The sequence below is a fragment of the Mastigoproctus giganteus genome, chromosome 4, assembly GCF_048544385.1.
Source record: "Mastigoproctus giganteus isolate SK-2022 chromosome 4, ASM4854438v1, whole genome shotgun sequence".
Taxonomy (NCBI): domain Eukaryota; kingdom Metazoa; phylum Arthropoda; class Arachnida; order Uropygi; family Thelyphonidae; genus Mastigoproctus; species Mastigoproctus giganteus.
Window position 1 is genome coordinate 14,471,790 of NC_143578.1, and position 19,277 is coordinate 14,491,066.

The following is a 19,277-nucleotide window of genomic DNA, read 5'->3' on the forward strand; positions in this document are numbered from 1 at the left end:
AAGTAATAAAAGGTAATTTAATTTTGTTATTTTTTAAAATTAATTATTACTTTTGTTTTTGGTTGGTGTAACAAGTCTAAGGTTTCTTGACAATATCGCTAATACCTATATTTTTAACATAAGGTGACCCTGTACTTTTTTGAAAACATCCAAAAATTTCTCAACTTATACTCTAGTACTTATGATGATTTGGCAAATTAGTTAAGAGCTGCTAGAAATTGCAGTAAATATTAATAAATTGAGTCAATAACAGGTTGAAAATTTAATAATTAAATTTAATTTATTAAAAAGGCTTTTATATTAACTTTACCATGGGTAGATTTGTTTTTTCAGGGTCATTTCAAGTATGTTTTAAGCAAGTGCCATCTCATGTATGAATTGTCTTGAAGTTTATCTAGTACATGCTGCCATCTCTTATCTGTTTCCAACTAATATTAGACACAGTTTTAATAGATGGCAGCATGAAAATTGGAGTTTATTTAAATATTGTATCTGTCAGCCGCTATTGTCAAATTTTGGCTTATAAAAGCTGAAACTCAAGAAATCCTCTGGAATTCTGATCCAGAAGTTAATGATGTAGTGGAATTCTGATCCAGAAGTTAATGATGTAGTGGAATTCTGATCCAGAAGTTGATGATGTAGGGTAGAACATATTATTGCTTCAAAAAAATAACAGGTTTATTTTTTAACCAGTTTTACAATTTTTTATTAATTTTTTAAATTCTGGTTTCCATTTTTTTGACAATTTTGCTCTAATTCACTAATATTTAATTAATATTAAAAAGGGTTAAATAAACTTTTATACTGCAATAAAAGAATAAAATTTTTCACTTTCTTAATGAAGTAACTTAAAAAATTTATGCCTTTAAAAGTGACTGATGAAAGAGAAAGGAGGGGGGGGGGGGAAAGTTGCCTAGGCCTAAGTTCTAAACTGTTGCCATAAAAAATTAAGTTTCTTTTCTATTTCTCTTATCTAATGGAGTTGGCATTTTTTGGTTTTTTTTTTTTTTTCAGACGATCACGACTAATACATATGAGCTGTCATATCACACTTAGCGCTTTGCATTATTTATAATTAATATTTTCAAGGTCGAATCACATATTAGTATTATTATTAGTAATGGCCATATCGCACATCGTATGGAAAAGTGACAACTCAAATTGGCAAATTTGAGTTAATATAATTTCAGGATGCACAAGCTTGAACTTTAAATCATGGAAAAAACTACATATTTATACTTCAATTTTGAGCCAGTAGAATGCAGTTGTTGCTTTTCTACTAAGTAGGTAGCACCACTGGTTACAGTAGTGTAACCAGTAGTGCTACCTACAGTAGAAAAGTGACACATCAGAGTTGTATATGACAAGATTATCTTCATTGTGCTGGTAAAATAACACTTTTTTTAAACTGTGACTGGGTGATAGGGATGATATTTTCCTATTCTATTACAAATCTAAATTAAACTGCTATAACTTTACAATTTCAGATTTAAAAGTGATAAAGTACAGTGTTTCTTCTGGCATGAAGATGAAGGTAACTGGGGACCATACAAATATAGACACTTGCATTTACATATATTTAGAGACTGCCAGATCCGTGAATAGTACTGATCTTGAGATTACCTTCTACTCAGACAACTGCAGTGGACAACAGAAGAATAAATTCACTGTTGCCATGTATGTGCATGCTGTATCTTCATTGAGTATTCAAGTTGAGTCCATTCTCAAGAGTTTCTAATTACAGGACATATGCAAAATGAAAGGGATAATGTGCATTCTGTGATAGAAAAATCCATAAAGTAAGCATTGAAATCGGGACCAATTTATATTCCTTAGCAGTATGTTACGTTAAGACATGAGGAATCTGTACAGAGTAACTGAAATACCCATGATGATTTCATCGATTTTAAAAATGTTTGTCAGCATTATGGCAACAACTCAAAGATGGTAGACAGTGAAAATGTAAAGTTAGGCAAAATCAAGATACTGAAGGTTGAAAAATTAGTCCCAGCACATTCTTAATAAAAACATCATACGAGCAAGAAGACTGTAAAAAAAAATTGTGACTAACAAGAGACTTCAGTTGTCACAGGGTAAAACTATCGAAATGAAATCAGCATACACTAAGAAGATACAAGTTTCAGATAAAAAAAAAAAAAAAAAAAAAAAAATCAGATATCCTGGACCTGATTGAAACCAATCATATCCCTAAAAGCTACAAACAGTTTTTTATTTCAGCTTAAACCTTATTTTGATTAATAAGAGAATTATTGTATTTTTTTTTAACTAAAATTACATTTTTTTGTTACATTGTTCATTTCAAAATACACTATTTTTATCTAAACTATTTCAAAATGTTAATTTTTCTGTACCTTTCCTATATTAAAAGTGTCACAACTGAAAAAACATAAATAAATAACAAATAAGAAAATTGACACAACTTGAAGTCATAGTCATGGCATGGCCTCTATATAGTAGAAAGGTTTATTGCACTTTATCAAGCTGGTAATTTTTTTCTAATCTATTATTAACGCCCACAATTGAGATGTAACCTTATCTGATTTCCTTGTTTTCGCTTTTCTGAAAAATCACATTTTTTGAGTTGTGTCACTTTTCCATACAATGCAAAGAAGCCCAAGGCTTATGCTGCATCAGCCAAAAAAAAATAAATAAATATAAATAGACAACCTATGCATTTCCCTCCTCCCATAGGTAACTATCTAGCTGACCTTTGAATTTCCCCAAACACTGTCAGCCTCTAACTTATTCCAGTCTAAACATATCACAATCTTGTGAAATTTAAAGATTTATACATGCTTCTGTTTACAGGATTTAAATAAACTCATGTAAAAATTACAAAATCTCACAGAATATATTTCATTATTTTGCTCAATACAACAGAATTATTGGTAAAATTTCTACATTTGTGTCACTTCAGCAACCACTGTCAACAACGAGCATTAATGTTTTTGTAATTGACAAATTTAAAAAGAATCTGATCTTCTTATAAAATGGGAAAATGCCTGTTCACAATAAAACTCAGTAAAAATTATGCACATCCTTATCATCATAGTGAACAAAAACAAAAAGAGAATATCACAACTGCAGTTAAAAGTTCTCAGCTATGTCCAGCTTTGCCTAGTTTAGAACAATATGTAATACATAACATCAGGAGTTTTTCTGTGGGGTCTTTTTTTTTCACACTTTTTTGGTAAAGGCTTATAACAGTTAACACAACTCACCTTTTGCTAATAGCAAAGGCTTCATACTTGATGCTGTCATTGAAATAAATGTTCATAAAGTGGGCAAGACAAGAAATGAAGCCAAGCAACTGCTCCAGGTTTGACACATTATACCCTATTCTAAAAATGTTTAAGAGATAAGTAGCCTTTTCAATTAAAAGCTATCCTCCATTAATATGAAGCTATCATATTAGCAACCAAGGGTACACTACAAAAAACTGATTTCTTCACTAATTCACAATTACACTTCATTATTTAATTTTATTGAAGATCTTTTTCACTAATGCTTTAAAAACAATCAAAAACTTACCTTAACTAAACGTCTTTGCATATATCCTGTATCAGCTGTTTTCACAGCAGTGTCAACCAATCCTGAAATAATAATAAAAAAAAAACTGCTAAAATGCAAAATAATAATTAAAGGCTGAAGAATACAAACTTCTGAAGAAAAAGATTTTGTATACATATCCTTAAATTTATATAATTTTCTACACTAATTAGCACAGTTCTCATGAATGATAAATAATTAACATAAATTATATGTTAATTATTTATCATTATGTGCTAATTATTTATTAATTAAGATCGTAAGAGCGATAAAGCTCAATATGTCTTATTAAATTTATTATTAAAAACTATAAGAGGAAACCTCATACCTTTATGTAGGACAAGAATTATCTCAACCCTCACAGTAGAAGGATTATGTGATTATATGAATGAATGTCCCATATTTAATATTAAATAAACTCAATTACAAAAACTACATCAAAATTATATAAATAGATATGTATTAAAAGAATGTCATGTATTCAATTCTCATCCTCAACATAGCACATCAAGAAAAGCCAGGGGAAGCCAACAGCCAATACCCCTAAAAACCCAACCAATAATGCATGTTAACATGAGAACTGAAAACAATTGTCAAATTAATCCTTAATAAACATGAGATAAATGTACTTAAAATTAAAATACCTAAAAACATAAAATTGTCTAAACTTCTTATAAAGGACCAAACTTATTCAGGTAGACTCTGTGCTCACAAGACGTAATTGTGTGTTTTGCAAATGATGTCCACCCTTTTGTATACATAAACCTATCGAATCCCTGATATGAGATTATTTATACTAACCAATGTGTGAATTACCATTCACACATGCGCGTAAAAGTCCACAAGTCCAAAATAGTATAATGTCTACGAACATTAATGGAATTTACATTTAACCTCATTTACAGAGTTTCAACAATTAATAACTTAATATATTTTTGTTGCATATTTAAAAATTTCGCTTCATTAAAAAAGAACACACGGCTATCATTGATAGCATGGAAAGCAAGTTCCGAGGCACATGTCCTTCTAGCCCTAACTGATGCCGCATGTTGTTGTTGTATCCTCATTGAAAGATAATTTTGTGTCGAGCCAATATACGAGGAATTGCATTCACCGCAAGTAATATTATAATTATTTATCATTGTATGATAATTATCAATTATTCATTGCATACATTATTCATCGATTGATAATGAATACATGGAATTTGTCTGAGAAGACTAAGCAAATGAAGTACGTTTACTTTAAGTGAAGTTAAGAAAAGCAATTAGTCTGTATGTTTTGCAAGATGAAAAACCCAAATTTCTGGAGGAAAACATCATACAACCCAAAACCAACTCAGTCACTACAAGGGGAGAAAACATCCATAAAGGTTGTTCCTGCTGATATAGGATTTGAACTCTGGCCTTTCCCATGCAACATACAACAATAATTATAACCACAATGCAATTTAATATTTCAGAATAAGTATTCTGTATTAACGAAGGAGACCCAACTTACTTCCAAATAACCCAATTTATTTAATAATAATAGTATATAGGACCTTCAACAAGTATGGAAAAGTATATCATTGTCCCTTGTATAAGAAAATGGCAAGACTACATTTAAAATATTGCATTCAGGTCTAGATAAGATTCTCATTTGGCCATATTAATATTATGCTGGATTGCAGGTTATAGCTCTCTCACAGAAATCATGGGTGTACAAGTGCCAATAAAAATAACAAATGCACTCACAACTGTTGTAACCTCCAAACTCAACGTTTGTAGAGGTGACTGTTAGGTAATGTACCCTCTTTAGGGATCACTGGTCGTTTTCCTTGTTTTTGTGGAGAGAGAGAGAGTCCTTATTCATGTGCAGTCAACGAATAAGCTTATTGACCAACAAGATTGTTTCTTGACTGCTGTATCATTCTTATTCTTCTATCTTTTCAAACTACTGGTGACATTTGACTTTGGAGGCCTCAGCAACTGTAATGACAAATTACTGATATAACATTTGGCATTCATCTGTTATAAGCTCCATACTGTAATCTATAATGGACGCTACTATTATCCTCGATGCTCCCTTAGCATTTTTAGGGTGAATGGATCTATTTCACTAACATTAGAATAGTGTACAAGTACTTTTAAGGGATAAAGTGTATATGCTTGTATGGATATTGAAATATCTAAATAGCTTACCTTCTCTACCTCCCATTGTGTGAAAGAAGAACTCTGATGGTGTAAGACCAGAATAGAAGCTGTTTCCTACAAATCCTTTAGCATCTGGAGTTTTGGCTAAAAGTAATATTTATTTATAAGTGAAAAATGCAGCTTTTTTAGTATTTTTAGGTCTAGCATCTACATTTTAATAACTAATAACTTTAACTTCAGTATTAGTAGACCCAACTAACAACTTTAAATTTTTTTATAATTTAAAAAATTAAATTATAAGGATATCATAACTCAAAATTCAGAAAACCAGAATATTTTCTAGTTTTTTTTAATTTTATTATTACATTTTATTTTTAATTGCACTTATATAATTACTAAATTAATACTAGCTTGTTTAAACTCAAAAATAGCAAAAAATACTCCCTTCACTTTTCTAGTTCTAATGGGAGATCTTCAAATATGTACTTAACATGGCAAATGTGCCTGTTTTGATTTGCACAATTCTTGAGAGTTGAGGACAAAAAAGTAATGTCTCATGTCTTGTGCAACACTGAATTGTATTTGGTTTTCAGATGTATGTGACAGTTAAATGATTGCAAAAGTACACTGTTAAAAACATAAGAAAACTGGAATAGCATTTAACCTTTTTCCAGAATAAATACATAACTTGACATTTTTCATGTGTGGACTCTGGGGGGTACATAATCTACATTTTTTTAAGGTCATTTTATGTGCATTTCAAATAATGTGTCCTTTTATGTATGAATTGTCTTGAAATTTTCCAGTATTTGTTGCCATCTCTTATCTGTGTCTCCAACTAATAGCAGACTCGATTTCAATAGATGGTAGCATGAAAACAGCTTTGAAAGTTTGAGAAAGGCATTGTCTGTGGGCAACTGTAGTCCAATTCTGGCTTACAAAAACAGAAACTAAAGAAATTCTTTGGAATTCACATGCAAAAGGATATGAAATCTAATGAAATATAATAAAATATAATAAATAGATGTAGAGGATATTACTGCTTCTTTGTTTGTTTGTTTTTTTAAAGTAACAATGAGTTCATTTTTTATTATTTTTATTAATCTTTTTTTTTTTTTTCAGTTTTTAATTTTTTTTATTTATTTATTTTTTAATTCTAATTTGATTTTTTACAATAGTTTTATTCCAATGCTGTGAAATTAAGTAAAAATAAGAATAAATTAATATTAAAAAACATTTATGTGCAAAAACTTTCATTTTTAGATAAATTCAAAATCTAAAAGAAACTCTCTCCACAGAGCCTAGCCCTATTAGAAATTCAGTGCAAGTAACCCACACCTGCTTGGGCAACTAATCCATGAAAGGGTTAAGTAAAGGAATTGGGTTATATTTCAATGTAGGTGTTAAAATAATTTGATAATAAATGCTTTGCTGTTATATTTTTCTGCCCTGCTGCCTTATGAGGCTCTTCATTCCTCTCCAGTAGAGCAAATAGCCTGGGCTTAAGCTCACTTTAGAAACAATATTGTCATCAATGAATTGACCTAATATTACTAATATTGTTTTAACTAAACAGCATCAGAAAAAGAAGTGAATCAGTTCTTTCTTAAAAATTTAAAGGCATTGCCCTGACGACCTGATTTGGAGCTACTGGCTCCTCATCAGACAGCAATTGGCCTCAATTAACAACCTTGTGTTGAATGGTACCTAATGCATCAAGTCTAAACAATCAGTCAAATGTTTAGACTTGATATATTATAAAACACTATTAGTAATTTTAGGTCAAATTGTGTATGACAAAGTTATTTGTAAAATGAGCATAAGCCCAAACCTGTTGCTGTTATTGGAGGAAACAAAGAACCCCTAAGGTACAATGCAGAAGAGTATTTATAGAAGAGCATATAATGCAGAAGAGTATCTACAGAGAAATATGATGCAGAAGAGCTTTGTCTATCAATGAAGGGTATCATTTCGATAATTAAAAACATATAATAGTAAAACTGCTTATTTGAATGAACTCACTCACCTCTAAATAATGTCATTAAATTCTCATACAGAAAGATTAAAAATGAAAGAAACTATTAAAAAGATTGCTTATTCTGAGATGCATTTCAGCCACGTGTGTCAACTTTAAAACCCACAAAACAGGATGTAAAAACAAAAGAAACAACAAAAACAAAGCATGGAAATTAATAAACTGCATCGGCAAGAAGGGAACAATTATTCTTTTCAGAAATGGCACTGTCAACTGTAATAGTTATATGCACACAAAGAAAGTAATAGTTTTATATTTCAGAATGATCACACAAACATGGGAAACCTGTCTCTAATTTGCTGAGATGAGTTTCACTAGTATTTTCAATATCACTGTCAGTTTCCAAAAACCCAAACAAGAATTCCTCCTCCTCCTCCTCCTTGCTGTCCTTTTCCACAAGCATTAATACTCACATTTCTCTTCCCATCCACAAACTTTTGGTATTGGCCCTATTAGATCTCTTTGATTCTGGGGTGATGAAGTGTACCCACATCTTTTATCTACCCTCCTATCATAATGAGCCATCAAAAAAAGTCAGGAATGCAATCTGAGAAATCTGGATTCAGCTTTTAGTGGTAATACACACACATTCTGCTCATTATCAGAAGTTCCTAACCATGGCTATTATACCCTTTAATTAGAATGCTTTTTCTTGTTTAAGTGGATCTCTCTAAGTTCATTTTCCTGATAAGTGTTGTATTACGATTTTCAAGCCATTCAGATTTAAGGGTTGGTTCCTTTAATTTTGAAAATCACTGTAAAAGCAGTGTATTACTCTTTGTTTTTAAAATCTATAGCAATTGAAGTTCATTGCAAAAGATAACCTCTGAAAGTGGTTTGTAAATACAGTAATACCCCGAAGTTACGCGATAGGTGGGTCCGACGAAAATCGCGTAAGTCGAATTCGCGTAAGTCGGGGTACAACTTTGCATATAAATACATATAAATTTTGCTTAATTGGGACCAAGGACTAACAAAAACACTAGTTTAGAAGAAAAATATTAATAAAATTGCAGTTCTTTATGCATATTAATACAAAATATGTATTAAAAAAACAAATGATTTACGTTAAAAAGTTATTTCGATGTCGATGGCTTCATAAAATCTAACAAATTCGTCTGACGACACAGACTTTTTTTTTCACGCAGAATTTCTTCGTAGCAAGCTAATAATTTTTTTATTCCTTGCTTTGTAGCTATAACGCGTTCTTCGTTGGAGTCTGTTTTCTAAAATTTTTAAGCCCTTTACAATTGAGCCCTTTTCAATTTTCAACCTGTCAAGTTTGCAATTGTCATGTGCTTTTCGCCGTTGCTTCATTTAGGCCTGTAGCACGTGCAATATCACATGGTCTTTCATTTCGCTCAAAGCGTTTCACAATTTCATATTTTTTCTCTATCGACAGAGGCGGACTGGCCATAAGCCTTACCGGGGAAACCCCGGTGGGCCAGTGTGAAGTGTGATTTTGGCCATAAACCATAGTACGAGGCCACTATAAATTTTCCCGGGTAAGAATTTTTGACTCAGTCCGCCTCTGTTTATCGATAATTGCTTTTCTTTTTCTCTCTGAATCTGCAGTGTCTTCACCAGGACGCTTCCTTTTCACACCTTTTAATTAAGTATTTTACTCATTTTTAGGGAATAAAGCACAATTACAAAACGAGGAGGCACGCTTGATATGCATAAACAAAGCTGCGCGCATGTAGCAACTGAATAAACAACACCATAAAGGCAGAGATACACTATTAACACCTCACATTTCTAGGGGTTACTACCATAAAACAATAAAAATCCATTTGCGTTTCTGCTAGTGAAATCTGTTATAAACTGGTAGTAAACTCGATCTAATTGCATACCGATAGCTGCAATTGTGTTGGTTTTACGTTATTATGGTGAAATGTGTTTCCCCTTCACTGATATAAAAAAACATAAAAGCAGCAAAGTTGAATTTTGTTCATCTTTCGCTCTCATTCTCCGCCGTTGCACCGCATATCGATAACATATGAAAAACGACTTTGAAGATAGTGGGCGGCAGCGTTGCCAAACGAAAAAATCAAGAACCTCGTAACTCCGAGTTCGCGTAAGTCGGGGTAGCGTAAGTCGGGGTATTGCTGTATATATATTTTACACTACAAACAGTAAATTTTGAAAATATTTTGGAAAGCACTAATGAATCTCAGCAAGCACATACACTTGCTGATATTCTCATATCTCCTCTGCAACTAGCATATTCCAAGAGCTGAAAATGTTTTTAAATAATTTAAATGCAGTATAGCATAAAAATACATACATTTGTAATTGCTGTTCATACCACCTTCTGCTTTGACATTTTATACAGGTTTCAAGTTGTTATCCGTGAATTGACCTAATATCACTAATATTGTTTTTAAATGGTAAACTTACAATATCTTGGAAAATGAGGTAAAGAACGCTCATCAAAGCCATTTGGTACCCTTTGTCCACTAATAGCCTGCTGACCTACACATGCAATCATCTGTGATATGTTGATGTTGGAACCTGAAAGTGTGTTCAGTACAATTAGTACATTTAGAAAAAAAATAACAAAATTATCACAATTTAAAAAAAGTTTCATTTGAATAATGGAAATTTAAAATCAACTCTCCCTTTCATGTATAAATAACAAAGGAACACAGAGTCATTTTTACTGACTATAATGAAATTCCATTTGCTCTCACAGAAAAAGTGCAAATGCATTTTTCTGTCACAGAAAAATGCCTCTCCGCTGGCCTCATTTAAAGACGCCAGTGGAGAGGCTTCTTGTGAGTGTTACCCGTGTGTTTAAATTGTTTGTTTAAAAGTGTCTGAATCATTTATTTCTTGATAAATTTTAAGTCCTTTTCAAACTACCTTCTATTCAGCTCCTTTTATCACTTTAATAGATGGGATAGAGGTGAACATTTCCAAAACAAGGATAAGAGATGTTAATCTAAAATTTTTGCATTAATTCACTAAATAAATATAATAACTTAATAGTCATCATCTACACACACACTCCATGAAATATTTGAGAATGCACACTGGGATTATGCTTATTTGCTCCAAAACAAACTGGATATGTACACAATCAAAATGCTTAAAGGTCAATGTTGTACAAAAAAAAGTTTAAGAAATATACACAAAGTGGCTGCTTGGTGTATATTTCTTAAACTTTTTTTGTACAACATTGGCCTTCAATACATTTGTTACATTTTGATTGTGTACGGTGTGATATGAAGCAGGCGAGTAGATACATGGGAATGCTGCATGTATGTAATTCAGTGTGAGAATAGACAAGCCGAAAGTTTTGTAAGTGACTTTAAATGCAACATGGTAATTGGTACCAGATGTGCTAGTACAAATTTTTTGGAAACTGCAAACCCGCTGGAGTTTCCACATGATTGTGTCTCAGGCATATCAAAATCAGTCCAATAACCAAATAGAAAACAGGCAAATGGCAATCCTATGTTGGAAACAGGTCACTGACATGAGAGGCCAACAGAGGCTTACAAGACTTGTGCAGGGTAACACAAGGATACAGTCAGTCAAATAACAACACAGTACAACAGTTGGAACCAAACGGGTAGTTCAGAATGCGCAAATTCATGCCATGTAATATGGGTGTACTGCAGCTGATGACCAAACCAAGTTCCAATCTTGTAAGCAAAAGAAAACAAAGCACAGTTACAGCAGGCTCAGGAACACTAACACTGGACAGTGGAGGATTGAAAAACATTGCATGATCCGAGAAATTCTGATTCCTGCTGTTTCAAACTCATGAAGGCACAGAATATGGCAAAAATTATGTGAATCCATGGACACATGGATTCACATGGATTCCTGTCTGATGTCAACAATGCAGGCTGGTAGTTGTTGGCAGTGTAATGGTGTGGAGGAATATTTTCACACTAGATATCAAGGCCCACTGATACCAACATTTGGATGCCACAGGTAATCTGGAAAATTTCTGCCCAGGCAGGATGGTCAGAAATTTTCATATGGATATTTGAAAACAGTGTATCCATTTCCAAATGGGTTCTTTCAATAGAATAATATGCCATGTTAACAAGACCGGAGTTGTACAAAATCACTCTCATGTTCCTAGTTCCGGAAACATGAGTGATTCGGCCTACTGGGGCAGCCTCTCAATCCAATTGAGCACCTGTGAGATCAGATAAAACAATAACTGTGTATTACGTAATCGACAACTATGGGAAATAAATGAGTCAACGTCAACCAGCATCCTTTTTTGTTGAGCCCATGCCTTGACAAATCCAGGCTATTCTTAGGGACTACTCGCTATTTGGCAGGCATATCTAATAAAATGCCCACTCAGTGTATTCCCCATAACAGAGTTTTTACAGAAAAAGTATGTGCTCAAATAAAGGGAAATAATTTTACATCACTTGACACAAGTGAATTTTATATTTAACTTGTCTTAATAATAAAAAAACACTTTCTCCATCAGTAATTTAGTTTTTTTTTTTTTCATTATAGTTAACACTTAGTTCATTTCATTATAGTTAACACTTAGTTCATTTCATTATAGTTAACACTTAGTTCATTTCATAATTCTTTTGTATATCCATATTTTGTTCAACTATACAAGAAAGATAAAAGAGGATAAGTGATAAATTCCTAATAAATGAAGCCAATTTTAATTATGAATAATAATAAATACAATCAATATACAGATTCCAACAAAATACAGTAAACCCCCAGTAAACAGTAAACAGTTGGGCACTATTTGCGGTATCTGTATTCGCGGTTTTGCGTATTCGCAGTCGCTGATTTAACATAAAATGAAACCTAAAAGTGCCGTGAACATTTTCCGCCATAAAAAAGCATGGGCATGGCTAAAATTATCTTTCCCGGTCAAAACAGTGCTCAGTGGGTGGGGGGGAGAGGGGTGACAAAATCGTGAGCGTGGATGTTTCTCGCTAATCTTTGTTCAATGTGTGTTATGCGCTTGTCATGGAAAGTTTCGTCTTTTGCTTTTAATTTATATGCTTATAAATTGAATAAATTTATCAATTGATAAATTTATAAATAATTTATAAAAGCATATCAATTTATAAATTGATATGCTTACAAAAGTGATAAATCTACCGTTTTGCAGTGTAAAACACACTTTTTCAAGTGTGTTAACGGAAGAAAGTGACGTTATTGTGGACAAGTTCCTTCTAACCCGTACAAAAATATGGCTAAGAATAACAAGGGAAATGTGAAAAGATCAAAAAAGGTGATGACATTAGCGAATAAAATTGACTTATTAGACAAAATTTCTAATAGTGAAAGTGTCTCCTCAGTGGCAAAACATTATAAAATCAATGAGTCAACGGTACGATCAATCAAGAAGTCGGAAGAAAGAATATGCCGTAGTGTCCGTGAAAATGCGCTAATTGTTTCAAAAATTTTCTCTGTAACTCGTGATGTTAAATTCGAAAAAAACAGAAAAAGCTTTAAATCTGTGGATAGAAGACCGAACTAAAAATAAAATTCCGTTAAGTTCACTCATCATTCGTGAAAAGGCAAAACTCCTTTATCAACACTTTAGCAAAACTGGTGATAACACTGGCGGGATAAGTTTTAGCTAGCAAAGGCGCTGGTTTGAAAGATTTGTTTGAAATTTCTAATAAATATTACATTTAATATTAAATTGTTTCTTATTTTCATTTTGATGCCATATGCTTGCATTTCACTATGTGCTGTCTATGTACATAGTCATATTATGAAGGTACATATAATACATACATAGACAAAATTTTAGACTAGTTTTTCTTATATATTTCATACTTTGGAACGGAACCCTTTTATTACTATGAGAGCCATAACTCAGTATTCGCTTTTTCAGTATTCGCGGCATTTTTCAGGAACGTAACCCCCGCAAATAGCCGGGGTTTACTGCATTTACAAGATTTATAAAAATCTGTCAACTACTGAGTGTCGGGTACTCAGGATGAAGAGTCCATAGTCACGAATGGTCATTGTGTAGTATCTCAAATGGAGAGCTTTATAGTAACTGAAAAAAAGATTAGTACCCTGGCTTGGCCTAAAACTGAGGAACTAACAAAAATGTTGTATATTTGAGCCTTTCCAGTTGTTGTGAATGATAAGGGTGGGAGAAGCGACTCCGACTTCTTCCTGGAGAAGTGATTAAAGTCTTGGGGGAGAAGCAACTGGCAGCTGAGGGCCATGCAAGACTCTGCACAGACACCTTCCCAGAACCACCGCCTCAACACTGGCTCTCTGAGTACCTCCTTGCCGGGACAACTCCAGCTTTGAAAATTGTTAAAAAATACTTCTCATTGCAAAATTTATAAATGACCTTTATAGAATTATTAACTAACTATTTAGCAATCATTTTGTCACCAAAAGGAGAGTTACTTAGTACAAAGAAGGGCTATCAAAATGCAATAAAAAATTGTTTTTTTTAATTTTAACACAAAAAATAAATGATAGATTTCAATCGGAATAGTTTTCCCTTGATAGGCATCGAATAACATGCAGCTAATGTGATTTTTAAATTTTTAACTCAATTAGCAACAGAAATAGAGGGTGGGGACACAAAATTACTCACATTTTCCTGTCTAGTGCTACTGTTCTTAATTTTAAAAATATTTTTAAATTATATTTTAAACCTACTCATTGAGCTCTTTCCAACAGGCTATAATAAGCTATAGGTTGTCGACAACATTTTTGTCCCCCCACATTTAACCCCCCATTTCTCAGACAAATTTTTGTCAACAATGATCAATATGCCATTATGTTGGCCCACATAATATACAAACCCATGCAAAATTTCAAGTCAATAGGTTGAGTGGTTCCAGAGATACAATGCTGTGACAGACAGACAGACAGACAGACAACCAAGTGACATTATAAGGGTCCTTCATTAGACTACGGACCCTAAAAAGTAACAAAGTGTAGAAATAATAGCAAAAATAGTTTAGAAAATATCAAAGATGAACAAAATGCTAATTATGCACATATTAAATAACTGTATGTAGGAGGGTAATTCAAAAAATAAGTTACACCTGACCATTGTAGCCCAAGAGACATTTACTGAGGTATGTAACATTATGCAATAGAAAGCACATACCTTGCACTACTTTTCCACATAGTCACTGAATTGGTGTAAACACTTCTCAGAACATGTGACTAAACATTCGATTCCCTGATGATAGAAATCCACTCCTTGGTCATTCAGCCACTGTTGAACTGCTGTTTGCACCTGCTCATCGTTTGCAAATCGGTGTCTCCCTAGATGTTCTTTCAGCTTGCCGAAGATGTGATAGTCACAAGGCAAAAGATCCAGACTGTATGGCAGATGTTGCCATATCTCCCATCCAAAACTTTGGAGCAAGTGTCATGTTGTGCGCGCATTGTGTGGCGTGGCAATGTCCTGAATGAGAACACCACCTTTGCTTTGTTGTTTTTGTTTTGTTTGTTATTTGGTTTTTGGAGCATTAGCAACTAAGGCCATATTGCTCTGGGGGGATATGCGGTGGTCATTCCGACCTTATTTGGTGGTCACAGGCTCGAACCCTTGTCTAATCAAGAAGCGTGTGCTATGCACTGCTGTGCTTTGCTTAACTTTCCAGGCCTCTTGTTTTTCATGGCTGTTCGCAAAGACTATAAGGTTTGACAGTATGAGGCAGCATTACACCGCCGTTATTTCCCGATGAATCTCGGAACAATTCAGACATTTTGCCCACAAAAATCATACTGTTCCGCATACCTTGAACTTGGAGTAACATTCTAGCTGATGTGCCATTATGAACACTTGCTTCGACACAACTTTTACCGCTATGTCAACGAAACTTGCCTACCAGGGAGTGCATGATATGAACTCCATTCTGCGCAGGTGCCACATTGGTTGCGCAATTATACCAAGAGATGGGGGGCAGGTGTAACTTATTTTCTGAATGCCCATCGTAAGTTAATAATAAATTTTGTTGCTAAATTGACTGAGCAACCAAATTTCAACATAAATAATGTTAATGTTATTTGTTTTCTATTGTCAAATAACACTAAATAAAGATGCATAACGTGGAGCCTTGCATCACTGAGCAGAGCTCCTGTATCTTGTGATGACTACTTGCTGCAGCTGATAAGTGACCTAACCTGACATAATAAACTAATCTGATAAAAAAAAAGTCAGTTACTAATGCTACATGTAGAGAAACAACGAAAACCATGAGTTGACCAGTTTTATTTTCATCAGACACACAAACACTGATGTAAATTTAACATAACAGTGCAGCATAGCACTTCTGACTTAAATTTCTATGAAATACTCATTTTTACACATAATCAAATTGAAGTAGAATGAAAGTTCATTTCTAGACTTCCATTTTTATTCAACTGGCTAGAAAATATTTCTCCACAAACATAAAGGTTGTTCCAATGAAAAACAGACTTTGGAATAAACAGTTCAGAGTTGAGTTTGTTTACAAGTAAGTAGAGATATCAGCCCCATTATGCCAGCCTGGCTGTGAGTACTATGTCAAAGTGGAATGATTTGCACATTGGCATCATTTAAGCCTGCTCTTAAGGTGTGCTAAAAACATAATAGTCCCAGAGTGCAAGGGCTGCAAGCTGTGTAAGCTGTAGGGAAGTATTAAATTGCAACACTTCTCACCTATACCACTGCAATGTGTAAGGATTTGTGCTGTCGTGAAACCATATATTAAGCTGCCTAGTGTTTATGGCCCATCATAACCACTATTTAACTATAGCAATGGACAATGACAGTTACACCATGAGACAACCAGCTATCAGCAGGGATTTACATCAACAGTTAGCATCACCTTCCCTGCACTGAGTATGGAGCAAACTGTGATGCAGCCATTGCTGACTCGTGTGGTTGCTCTCAATATCATAATGGTGGTGCTGTGATTTATCACCTGCAATAATTCAATCCAGGATTTTTTCCCATTCCTGGTATTCTGAATAAGGTATTCTGTGCACAAACCCATGTGTGGTGTGCACTGTTCCTCACTCAAACAGTCAACCCCTCCCTCCATACAGTGATATATGTTGACTGGTTGTTTGCCTTCTGTACTTAAAATTGTATCACTCCACATGAGGCACATTTGGACATGACCATGTTTATCACAGCATGTAAACTATAGCAATGTTTCCAATTTATGCTGACAGTATACATTAAGTATATGACAGTATACTTAAGCACTGATCATTAAGGGCACAGTTATTCAGGTGAGGTCACATATCCTAGCAGTTTATTCCAAAAGAAATCTGCCTAATTTAAATAACCATTATATTATGTTAAAGTAAACAAAGAAATTCCCATTAGTTTATGGTCCAAGGACCAATAAATACCTTTAAATTTCAAGTAGTCATGTCATATTATACTTATCAAGTCTCCAAAGCACATCCTTGAAAGGATGCTTTTTGGAGACGATGATAAGTATATCCCACATTGCATTAGAAAGTTTATCTATTTGTACTTGGGGCATAAGTATCTATAACATAAATTTCATACCTTTTGAACCACACACAGCCATAATCATTGGACTATTAGTCTTTGGCAATTCTTTAAGACATGCTTTGCCTGCATGATCTCGAATAACAGACAATTCCTTCAGAATTACTGCCTAACAAAAAAAAGATCGATATTATTCCTTACTATACTCATTTTAAATAATTTAATTGAAAATATACAATTAAAGGAAAAAAAACAGAAACATACAAAGAATTAACTGGTAAATAACTATGATTACTCAGATGGCTAGTAGGTTCACTGTATTTTATAATGGCTAATCACAAAACCAATACAAAACATTTAGTGAAGAGATTAATTTTAGTATATTAACCTCTTCCTGGCTTCCATGCACCATCACCAATATGGTGCAAGGAAGCTAAGCATTTGCTGCAACAACCAAAAAATCTCCCTTTCTCACAGACAATATACACATAAACACACACTTCGACTGATAAAGAGCAGTTACTTCCAACGTTTCTTCTTCTGTACAACCTGGCTGTGCTTGCAGCTTTCCTTCTTTTAGTTTCTGAATAAACTCCTCACAATTGCTATACCTAAAAAGAAAAATAAATAAATAAATAATCTTTACTGTCCAAGGATCAATAAAAGAAAAGTTGCATAAATACCCATTATGTAAAGCTGTATTAAGCGTTTTGCAATGTTGTGAGAAAATAATTACAACAGGATGTTGGATAAATTAGGCATACATGTATAAAAAGGGAATAAAACAAATAAACTTAACTCTTAGAAATCTATTCTTATTGATTCAGATATAGTGGGGTGTTAACTGTTGAAAGAACAATTAACATTAAAATACAGTGGGATGTTAACTGTTGAAAGAACAATTAACATTCAAATACAGAGGGATGTTAACTGTTGAAAGAACCCTCCGAGTTTGGGCATAGAGTACATATTAATGTATCATGTATTGTGTGCCTGACACATATTAAAACAGTCTTTAATGAACAAAATCACATTTCATTAAACTGTATAAATAAAAACCAAAAATTAAATGATAAAGTTTTAAAAACTTAAGATATATAGACAAAATACACAGGTATTAAACAGTTAAAATTTACTAAAACAACTGAAAATGCAAATGACAACTTTTGATATACGATGTCTGTTTCTCAACTGAACAAACTTACCAATGACAAATAGGCATACCAACATTGGTTTAGCCATGTTATCACACATGGTTGTGTGAGTGACGCTCTCATCATCCTCATTATCATATTCCAATGCAACTCTTTTAATTCCCCCTCTCCAACATTCAGATTTACACTGGGTTTTATCACAATGCAATAAGAGAGATTGAAAAACAGATTAATACATGTTCCCATCTCCATTTATTACACATCTCTCACACAGCGTAAGCATATCAACCAACCAACATCAGTCTCCTTCATATCTGAAGTTAATTGTTATTATAAGATACAATAAGAGAGATTGAAAAACAGGTTAATGCATGTTCCCATCTCCATTTATTACACACCTCTCACAATGCATACAGTGCCTCTGTAGCCAGGTGGGCAGGAGCAGCAGTGCGTAGCACACGCTTCTTGATTAGACCGGGGTTCGAGCCCGTGAGCCACCAAATATGGAGGATGCGGAAAGGTCAGGGAATTACCACCGCATATCCCCGGAACAATATGGCCTTAGTTGCTAATGCTCCTTAAAAAAAAAAAAAAAAAAACACCATCACATTGCATACACATATCAACCAACCAACATCAGTTCCCTTCATATCTGAAGTTAATTGTTGAAAGGGATTTTATCTCATGCACCTTTTTATAAACATGTTTGGCAACAGATGAACTGAAATAAGCAGCACTATGCATAGAATCTAATGGTTTCCCATCAATCTCAGATTAATTTCATAAATGGTGCCGCTTCTGAAAATTTCTGGGATGGGAGTTTTAATTAGGGGGAAATATGACCTGCAATTTTCTTCTAGGTAACTATCTACATTATCTGGAAGAAATCCTAAGTATTCTGGTTATTTGTTGAGAAACCCCTGAATAAAATGGAATGC

The 19,277-nt window shown here is 33.5% G+C and overlaps 1 protein-coding gene across 1 annotated transcript in view; it reads right to left on the minus strand.

Annotated features, from left to right (window-relative positions):
- Polr3A (RNA polymerase III subunit A) overlaps positions 1-19,277 on the minus strand; it is a 185,307-nt gene that overhangs the window by 40,858 nt on the left and 125,172 nt on the right. The window contains exons 21-25 of the mRNA XM_090371374.1: positions 17,709-17,796; positions 17,243-17,354; positions 10,141-10,254; positions 5,754-5,849; positions 3,553-3,614 (exon numbers count right to left, since the gene is read on the minus strand). Coding sequence (XP_090227500.1) covers positions 3,553-3,614; positions 5,754-5,849; positions 10,141-10,254; positions 17,243-17,354; positions 17,709-17,796 — 472 coding nt within the window. The remainder of the gene's footprint in view (positions 1-3,552; positions 3,615-5,753; positions 5,850-10,140; positions 10,255-17,242; positions 17,355-17,708; positions 17,797-19,277) is intronic.